The sequence below is a fragment of the Mixophyes fleayi genome, chromosome 8 (assembly GCF_038048845.1).
Source record: "Mixophyes fleayi isolate aMixFle1 chromosome 8, aMixFle1.hap1, whole genome shotgun sequence".
NCBI classification, from domain to species: domain Eukaryota; kingdom Metazoa; phylum Chordata; class Amphibia; order Anura; family Limnodynastidae; genus Mixophyes; species Mixophyes fleayi.
Genome location: NC_134409.1, coordinates 108,417,167 through 108,427,855, shown reverse-complemented (window position 1 = coordinate 108,427,855; position 10,689 = coordinate 108,417,167). Strand labels below are relative to the sequence as shown.

Sequence of the window (10,689 nt, the reverse complement as noted above, 5' to 3'; positions counted from 1 at the left end):
AAAAACATACTAGTAGGTTAATTGGCTGCTAACAAAATTGACCCTAGTCTGTGTGTGTGTGTGTGTGTGTGTCTGTGTCTCTGTCTGTGTTAGGGAATTTAGACTGTAAGCTCCAATGGGGCAGGGACTGATGTGAGTGACTGGCGCTACATAAATAAATTAAATAAATGGTGATGATGATGATGCAGATGAGATTGTGCAAGTGTAACAACTATAAAGAAGACAAATCTATTTACACTAATATGCCCCAGTCATAACCAATTCTACGCAGGTATACAGACTGAAGGGAGTTGGATGAAAGAAAAGGAAGCTCCAATAGATAGGAGTGGTGTTTAAAAAGGACTGATATTAGACAGTTAAAATCAATACAAACTTTTAGTATAAACAATACAGGCTTGAACTTTTAGCCTTTAGTATTTCTCCCAAACATTTTGTCTTTTGCAATATATATCTTGTATTGAATACAAAAGCATAGTTAAGCGATTTAAAATACTGGTAGTATACATAGTACAGATAACCATTTTTTAAAACATGTCAACATTTATAGAAAGCTCTAAAAAAAACCTCATCACTCATCTGGAATATGACAATGGAAAAAGGAGTTCGTATTTACAGCAAATGTTGAAATTTGAATAATGTTCTATTTTCACAAATATTTCAAATCCATGTATAGTATTTGCAAAATGCTGTATATATATTGTACAGCACTGTCCACAGATGGGAAATACGAATGATTAAGAATTCTCTCTCTACCTTGGTAGACATTAGAATGTGAGCTCTGCAGGCCAGAGCGCAGACATTACTGAGGCGTCTTTGGTGAACTCTGCAATAGAGCATCCTGGTATTGTCAGTTTGGTATTTTTTTAACCACTGTCCACATTTTTCCTATGTATTAACAATATATCCATTGAATTATCCACTTATACAATATATCCAGTCTATTCTTGCGGTTTACATTCTATAGATCATTTGTTCCTTTACAAGAGGAGAATGAAGCATTTAAGCAAAGAGGAGATAATGCTTTCATCCTCATAAAGCCAGGCTCGGCAGAAGAGATCATGCCTCCCACAACAAGGGTAACTGCCGACCTGGGGAATCTCCACCAGAGCCACAAAGGTTTTCTTCATCATAGGCAGTAATTGAAAACATTCCCACATCCGATCGGTTTCACTGCTGTTATTAATACATTATTACTATAAATAAGGCTGTGGTCTGTGTTATTCCATTTTTTTTGATAATTCGTTTATTCATAGTGTGAATACATTCTCAAGCACTGGGTTTAAACACAAACAAGATTTTATAAAATAACTAGTCTTCATTATTTAGAATTATTATGGTATTACAACAGTTTAAAAGAAAACGTCCTGTGGATTGATCACCAATTGTACAAAATAGTCATTAAATTCTAGCAGCAATCCAGGCTCAAATGGTTAGCACTTAAGGATAAAGCTATGTGTATCATTCTAACGCTGGCTCGGTGTTCAGAAGCTCCTGTCCAGAGGGTGAGAACATGTGTACGCCCGGTTCTCTAGCACATGTTTTGCTATTTTCCGAATACTGTCATCCTGATTTTCAGGACAATCTAAAGGGGAAAGAAAAAAAACAAAAAGTGGAGCAAGTTAAGTCACTGCCTGGACTGACAATGCAAAAGCTTTAATTTGTACAAATCAGTAGTGATTAGACATGAAAAAGCTGATTTATGGATGCACATAATGCCATAAGAAGTGCTAAGGCAGTCTGTGAATAATACAGAGAGTTTTCGTACTTATAAAAAATATTTGTTTAAGCTATTAATGTCTCTTCCTGACATCAGCCTCATATGCAATGTTAAAATTCAAATTATATTCCAAAAATATAAGATTCTGAAATATCAATTAAAATACTGAAAGGCTCAATCTGTGCTTCACAGCCCAACTAACATTAGGACACAGTCACATGCAGCCCTGCCCACACTAACCATCAGTACTGTGCTGCTGTGAGCATTCTGGACCTTGGAACCCCAAAATAATGCAAGTTGGGGAGAGGAGTTTGTTTCTTTTTTTATGTAAAAGCATTTGAAAAAAAAATTTGCACAGCTTTCTTTAATTACATTTTTAACCCAGCTAAAAATTGAAACCAATCTACTTTTCCCTCTTGTGCTGTATATAAATATCTCATTACATATTCTTGTCTGACTGTGTTGCGATTTCTCTTACTTTTTCCCAGTTGAGCCATCATGTAGGCGTTCTTGAAGTACGCCTCGGAGCAGAACAGGTTTGCAAGCAGCACCTACAACAATGAGACAGAATAACAGATTAACCTGCTTGTCAAATACTGAATGTCTTGTCTCTTTATCACCCATGTTATATTTCTTTCACTGCGACACACACAGGAATAGTTAGTTTCACTGAACATTAAAGGATAACATTTCTAGCAGAAGGCAAGAGGAATGACAATACGGTATATTTCCTCTTAAAGAATCACTTCTGAATATATAGGCATACATTATTCTGCATTGAGAACAGTGTACCTCTGCATATAGATCTACCAAGGACAAATTATTTTTATAGACTGAGAAAGAATAGTGGAATAATACTTTATACAACAGGTATCTCATAGTTTTGATGAAATATTTGTTGAGGTGTTATATTAAACTTGTTTTTTTTTTGGATACAGTTATTGTGACTTGTATTAAGAACTTATCTCTTGTTTTTCTGAGCCCATTACCCTATTTGTACACAACGCAATGTATTAAAACATGTTTCTACTACTTTATTAGGTAGTGTACAAATAGAGTAACTCCACCTCTTTACTGAGAACCAACATATACATTTAATGTTTGCGTATCATGTGCTTCCGTCATGTATTGTGTGCTTCCGTCATGTATCGTGCGCTACCATCATGCGCGCGCGCACACGACAAATAATCTAATACAAATATACAGATCCATGTAAAATTAATTTTAAACAGACAGTGCTTAAAATAATTTCTCAAATCAGCCATCATCACCAGCTTCTGATTTGTGTATATACATATTGGGTACATCCTGAAAAACAACTCTGGTATTGTGCAATAGTTAAAACTCCTAACCCCCTTAACATGTGATTGAATTAAAAGGACCATTCCCTGTGCTTACTTCATGATCATGATTGCGCAGGCCAATGCTGATGGAGCGACTCGCTCTGGATATCACCGCTGTCATGGCGTACAGATTGATAAGAATATCCGCCACTCTCTTCAGTGCCAGTTGCTCATCCACAATGGTCTGTAAATAGGAAACAGTCTGTGGGTCACTGATGAAAGGTTCAACATCATCCAGTCTGAAAGCCACACTGATATCTCCAGTTTCCCACTAAACACAATAATCCAATTTCCAAGCTAGTGGGAGAAACCATCTTACGGGGAGTGCATCATTTCCACTAGAATGGCAGCACAGTGAGCTAGTGGTTAGCTAAGCTAACTTCTGCCTCACAGCACTGGGGTCATGAGTTCGATTCCAAACCATGGCCTCTGTGTGGAGTTTGTATGTTCTCCCCGTGTTTGCATGGGTTTCCTCCAGGTGCTCCGGTTTCCTCCCACACTCCAAAAACATACTAGTAGGTTAATTGGCTGCTATTAAATTGTCCTTAATCGCTCTCAGTGTGTGTGTGTTATGGAATTTAGACTGTAAGCTTCAATGGGGCAGGGACTGATGTGAGTGAGTTCTCTGTACAGTGCTGCAGATATAGTTTTGCTATATAAATAAATGGTGATGATTATAGAAGAGACATGTCGGTCCTATACAAAAACTACCAAATTGTATCAGTCTATGTTTGTACACTAAAATAAATAATCCACCAATGAAACCACCTGGGATGAAATAGGAAACCATCAATTTTGTACTTACCTTTCCAAATCTGTACAACAAACTCTCCACTGTGGTGCCAAAACTATGTGTACTATCCTCCAGTTTCTTTGCGCTTTCCTGTGAATTTAAAAGGGATCAAACCGAAGTCATATTAATCTGCATTACCCATAATTATCAATAGACAATATAATTCAATGGGGCATTTAGTAAATCACAGAAAATCCGGAATACACAAAGAGATTTAACAGAGAACATTGTAAGTACTATATGACACTGAATTAACCAGTGTTTGTGTGCAGTTGTATCCTGAGACTGGACAGTTAATGCCAAATACATATAGAAAGTGGTGCCTGCAATGTAATGAACGATAACGTGCTCCACTCACTTCAAGACTCGGGTGAACGACTCCATCACTTCCGGTTAATCCTAAATTCACTTTCCTTCCGAAAGGGTTTCCTATTCTCTTACCAATAAATTCTAGCGCCACAGAAAGACTTCCACCTTTCAGTTCCCTTGTAAAAGATACAATCATGACACTATGTGTTAACTGGCAAGGTGTCAGACACAAAAGTACACAATTTAGTACACTTGTATAACGTGCATGCTTTCTTACGTACGATAGGAGCGCAAATGCATCAACCTCTAAATAAGCCTCATTGTACTGTTGATATAAACCTATGCTGAAGTCACTTGATATACTACATACCAATCATTTTAAACATCAGGTACATTGCTGCATGCCCCAGCCTTCAACAGACAACCTTGTCCATACAGGTTAAAAATCAATGATTACCTAAATAAGTAACCCATTATACTGCGATGCCTGTTATTACAAAAGGCTGAACATAAATTAAAAGAGAAGACTTACTTTATTTTGCCAGTCAAGATTCTGCCTGCGTGTTGCATCCCTGTAAGAGCAATATACATCCGGAGGATTTCATTTGTTCCCTAGAACCAAAAACACATTTACAATAATCATGGGCTCTTCCAAATCATATGTTGATATCAATTACCACTAAATAAAAAACCCAAAACTTTAAGATGTAACAATTGTTCTGTGAATAACCATGTGCTTCTGTATAATCCACATTGTTTGTATCTTTGTGTTTTGCGCCAATAAAGATCTCTCTCATACACACACACACAAGTTAACCCGTGCATGATACTCATGCATTCTGTCAAATCAAGCTACTTAAGGTCTTAAAAAGGTTCTTGTCATGCATTTGGACCTAGCCCAGCCTCCTTTAGGGGAAGAGCGTTAGTTCCCGACGCAAGCAGCCTTTTTAATGTGTGTTCATGAGGTAAAATTACCTTACGAAAATGAGTTTGACCCCTCAACTCGTAAATTTAGCCTTAACTACCCCTCCCACGGGGGGAAGGGGAGATGATGGAAGTTAACTGACTTGACTATTCTAATTTTTTTGTCAAATAATGTCAGTATACCAAATTTCAGGTCAATTGGATGAGCCCTTTCTGAGAAAATAGTTTTTTCCCACACACACACACTAACGCACGCCTCTACACATGTGTGTTCATGAGGTAAAATTACCTCACGAAAATGAGTTTGAGCCCTACCAAATTTCAGCCCTTTTTGATTTTTTTTTCCCACACACACTAAGAATTTAGTAGGTCAGTGTATAACTCTGCCCAGCAGGTGGCGCTGCAACTTGTTTTTTTTTCCCACACAGACGCCACTAAGCATTTATATATTAGATATATATTATAAAGAGATAAATATATATTTGCAGTTAAACCTGTTGGTTCATTGCTCAGAAGTTAAACCCAATCTGAAAAAGTACAAATGGCTGCATTTAAAAAAGATTAAACCTGGAAGAAGCTGAATGCTAATAGGATGGGTTGTTTTGGCAAACCGTGCAGAAATATGATCCAAGAACAGGACGGCTGACATTGTGTTTCTGCAATCTTTCGGAATAGATTAAACTATGCAAAACTCCCTTCTGAAGATGGAGTCAGTAGTCATTAGGTATAATGACACAGAGCTAAACGTTTCTATCAATATCCTGTTACACTAACTACAACGACTTCGACAGTAGGAATTCTATTTATTATGCAGTAATACATTTCTATTTAAACATCACTCCTCTATTTACCGGATTCAGCAAATTATCTTTTTTGCCTATGTAAAAATGACTGTAGATTAGTGGCACAGTCTCCTGGACAAAACCATGTTACAATGCAAGGGGTGCAAAGTAGTTTTCTATTTTGCACATAAGTTAAGTACTGTCTGTTTTTTCATGTAGCATACAAATACTTGAAAGCTTATTTGTACACGGATATTTAAAGTTGATATTTGTGTGCTACATGAAAAACAGACAGTATTTAACTTATGTGCAAAATAGAAAACTAATTTGCACCCCTTGCATTGTAACATGGTTTTGTCCAGGATACTAATTTTTTTTTTTTTTACTTAACTTCCTTAATGAATCAGGCCCACAAACACCACAATATAGCTTTATAAAATACACAAGTAATGTTAACATATTTATAAACTGCTATAATTATCTGTGTAAACTGTTCTGCTAATCACTTAACAAAACGCGTATTATAAGAAATAAAGCACCACCCAGTATAAATGACTACACATATTGCCCTGGGTACTGTAACCTCTGCCTATAGCCTTGTGATTTTATGTGGTCACATAGCTATCGAATGTCCACATCCTTTACATGGGAAAAATATTTGGTGTGATTTTAGGACAACTTGACTGCAGAAAACACTTACCTCAAATATAAGAAGTATTCGACTGTCTCGAAGATAACGTTCATATGGATAATCCTTCATATACCCCAAACCTCCCAGGATTTGCAGCGCTTCGCTGACACACTGCCACGCCCCTTCTGAGCTGAACACCTGTCACAACCAAGAGCTGGAAGTTAGACAAGACATGCACCGAAACCAGGATTCACTGTGGGATTCAGTCAAATCTAGTCTAAGTCACGTCTTACACCCAACCAAATATAAATCTTTATTTTCCTGCAGCTGAAAACAAAAACAGCCCTTGTGGGAAAATACAGAATAGGGAGATATGGAGAGCAAATCAGAGGCTTGTAGTTTCCTAGGCAAAACATTGTACAAAGTGGTGGATTCACACACAGGAACATTGGTCAGTGTAATATTAATGTCAGATAACAGATATGCTGTTTGCTATTTGAGCGAGTTATCCCGTGAAAGCCCCCTGCGATTAAATGTCTGAGCTGCGGAACGTGACCTTCATAAAGATTTGATTTCAGGACAGGTGCAATGGAAAGAAGGGATGATTGAAGTGTATATATATATATATATATATATATATATATATATATATATATATCTATATATATATCTATATCTATCTCTCTATCTATAAATCTCTCTATCTATATCTATAACTATCTCTCTCTATCATCTATCTATCTATATCTATCTATCTATATCTATCTTTCTATATCTATCTTTCTATATCTATCTTTCTATATCTATCTTTCTATATCTATCTTTCTATATCTATCTTCACAACAGATATCCGCTAACTTTGCAGGAACTCCGTATCTGGCACCACACCACCATTAGATGGGGAGATTGATTTTTGGAAAACAAGTAACTTTAGCTGCAGTACTATTTAACTCTCAATGAAATACTCTTGAATACATTAGATGACACCTAAACGATGCTGCTTCATCATATAAGTTCCATGATCGTTACCTTGACCATGGCCGCTTCAACAGAGCAATCCGGTAACCCTGGCCTGTCCATCATGCCAGCAGTGAGGTAAGCCATGCTTTCCATTACATAGGCCTTCTCAGCCATGAGAGCAAATTTCTCCTACAAGGTGAGAAATATTAGGCGGGAATCTGTTAGTAATTACATTGCTGTAAATGATGGATTTTTCTTTATTGAAATCCAGTCACAGTAATTAAAAAATAAATTTAAATAAACCTATCCAATTCTTCTGTTACACCACAAGAACTTATTAGAGTTTTGGTACACATGCAGTGTGTGCTACTACACTGACATCCACAATCAGGTCAAAAAAACAGAATAAGGTCTCTCCTCACCTGTATCAACTCAAAGTCACTCAGCTTCTTATTGAACTGCTTCCGTGTACAGGCATATTCAGACGTCATTTCTAGATTATTCAGAAATGGCACAAAACAGGTATATTTAATATACACACAACAAGAAACAGGACCATGGTGACATTTCACAGAACTACCAATTGTATCATGAATTATTAACAAGTAATTAATACTACTATTAATTACTTGTTAATATCTAGACCAGTGATGGGCAAACTACGGCCCGCGAGCCAGATCCGGCCCACTTAGAGGTTCTAACCAGCCCGCCAATATTTAAAAAAATTCATTAAATTATGCCAGCGGTTCCCAAAGTGTGCGCCGCGGCTCCCAGGGGTGCCGCGGCACTGTCACAGGGGTGCCGCGGGCCAGCCATTGAAAAACAACACAAAAACTTACAATTCCGCGCGGCGCCGGGGCCCAGCATCCTCCTTTCTCACACAGCTGCGTGAGAGAGGAGGATGCTGGATCCCGGAACCGCGCGGATTGTTAAGTCTTTGTGTTGTTTGTTTGTTCTATAGCAGGCGCGCGGCAGAGGGGGACAGCGGGACAGAGGAGGGGGACACAGCGTGACGGGGGCAGTGGAGGGGGACACAGCGTGACGGGGGCAGTGGAGGGGGACACAGCGTGACGGGGGCAGTGGAGGGGGACACAGCGTGACGGGGGCAGTGGAGGGGCACACAGCGTGACGGGGGCAGTGGAGGGGCACACAGCGTGACAGGGGCAGTGGAGGGGCACACAGCGTGACAGGGGCAGTGGAGGGGCACACAGCGTGACAGGGGCAGTGGAGGGGCACACAGCGTGACAGGGGCAGTGGAGGGGCACACAGCGTGACAGGGGCAGTGGAGGGGCACACAGCGTGACAGGGGCACACAGCGTGACAGGGGCACACAGCGTGACAGGGGCAGTGGAGGGGCACACAGCGTGACAGGGGCAGTGGAGGGGCACACAGCGTGACAGGGGCAGTGGAGGGGGCACAGCGTGGCAGAGGAGGGGGGCAGCGTGAGAGAGGGCAGAGTGTCTGGGGGCAGAGGTGGCATTTTTGCATCCAACTAAATAAGTATTTCTGTCCTGACCTAAATACTTATTACAATTTCTTGACCCAACTACTTCTAAAACAGGACTGCTCAGTAATTATTTTGGAGGGGTGCCTTGAAAAAATTATGGAGACTCTAAGGGTGCCGCTAACTGCAAAAGTTTGGGAACCACTGAAATATGCATAGAATTATTAGGGCTGACCCTGTGTGTCAGAACATTCATTTTTATGCCTTCCCAGCTATTTCCCTCGTTACACTTCATCATTCTTCCTAAAAGGACACTTCGTATGTCAATCACTCAAACACCTGCCCGCCCCCTAATGGCTGAAAGTCATGTGAGAAGAGATGGGCAGGGCCATAAACTAAGGTGGATTTCGATTGGCTGCTGTGTTGTCAGTTAGTGGCTCACCAGAAAGACGGATCTGCAACAACCTGCTGAAATAAGTGCTGTGTCTGTACGATCGCTGCTCTTATAGAGGTAACACTGCTATATAACACCCTCCCGTCCCATTCAAACAATTTGTATTATATATTTCGATATTTGAGTTTTTTATTAAATTATATTGGCCCGCCTAAAGTTTTTCTTTTTTATTTGGCCCGCTCCTGAAAAAGTTTGCCCATCACTGCTCTAGACAAACAGAAAACAGTCAATAATTAAAGCTCGGAGGGTATCACCAACCTAACCTAGAACCTCCTAAAGAAGATCATCATAAGTTCAACTAACAAGGTAATTTCTCTGCTGTCCCCTAACCACTGTCCCAATAAGCCTACAAGGTGGATACAGCTCTAAGATGTAATCCACATTTCTGACAAGACATGTCCATAAACAGAGAAAAGAAACACAATTATTACACATATTCTACAACTTACCAATCAGCTTCTTAATCATCCCAGCTGAGGCACTGCCCATGCTGAAACGCCCACTGTTCAGGATATTCATTGCAACCTGAAAACCAAGAAATTATCCTTGTAAAGAAAGGTGGAAAGAGAGAGAGAGGAAGCGGAGAGTGTACAGTAAGCAAGAGAGTGAGTGTGTCTGTTTTGTGTGTGTGGAGAGGGTTGAAACGGAGAGGGTTGGATTGGCGAGTCAGCGCGGAGAGGAGAGTCAGCGCGGAGAGGCTTGGAGAGCGGCGAGTCAGCGCGGAGAGGCTTGGAGAGCGGCGAGTCAGCGCGGAGAGGCTTGGAGAGCGGCGAGTCAGCGCGGAGAGGCTTGGAGAGCGGCGAGTCAGCGCGGAGAGGCTTGGAGAGCGGCGAGTCAGCGCGGAGAGGCTTGGAGAGCGGCGAGTCAGCGCGGAGAGGCTTGGAGAGCGGCGAGTCAGCGCGGAGAGGCTTGGAGAGCGGCGAGTCAGCGCGGAGAGGCTTGGAGAGCGGCGAGTCAGCGCGGAGAGGCTTGGAGAGCGGCGAGTCAGCGCGGAGAGGCTTGGAGAGCGGCGAGTCAGCGCGGAGAGGCTTGGAGAGCGGCGAGTCAGCGCGGAGAGGCTTGGAGAGCGGCGAGTCAGCGCGGAGAGGCTTGGAGAGCGGCGAGTCAGCGCGGAGAGGCTTGGAGAGCGGCGAGTCAGCGCGGAGAGGCTTGGAGAGCGGCGAGTCAGCGCGGAGAGGCTTGGAGAGCGGCGAGTCAGCGCGGAGAGGCTTGGAGAGCGGCGAGTCAGCGCGGAGAGGCTTGGAGAGCGGCGAGTCAGCACGGAGAGGCTTTGAGAGCGGCGAGTCAGCGCGGAGAGGCTGAGAGCGGCGAGTCAGCGCGGAGAGGCTTGGA

At 41.4% G+C, this 10,689-nt stretch overlaps 1 protein-coding gene across 1 annotated transcript in view; it reads right to left on the bottom strand.

Annotated features, from left to right (window-relative positions):
* Positions 1–1,217: 1,217 nt before the first annotated feature.
* The window catches only part of ACAD9 (acyl-CoA dehydrogenase family member 9), a 39,677-nt gene continuing 30,205 nt past the window's right edge, over positions 1,218–10,689 (bottom strand). Inside the window, exons 9-18 of the mRNA XM_075183136.1 lie at positions 9,807–9,882; positions 7,882–7,952; positions 7,529–7,648; positions 6,569–6,697; positions 4,695–4,774; positions 4,212–4,338; positions 3,866–3,943; positions 3,116–3,244; positions 2,196–2,268; positions 1,218–1,582 (exon numbers count right to left, since the gene is read on the bottom strand). Coding sequence (XP_075039237.1) covers positions 1,482–1,582; positions 2,196–2,268; positions 3,116–3,244; positions 3,866–3,943; positions 4,212–4,338; positions 4,695–4,774; positions 6,569–6,697; positions 7,529–7,648; positions 7,882–7,952; positions 9,807–9,882 — 984 coding nt within the window. The 3' untranslated portion in view covers positions 1,218–1,481. The remainder of the gene's footprint in view (positions 1,583–2,195; positions 2,269–3,115; positions 3,245–3,865; positions 3,944–4,211; positions 4,339–4,694; positions 4,775–6,568; positions 6,698–7,528; positions 7,649–7,881; positions 7,953–9,806; positions 9,883–10,689) is intronic.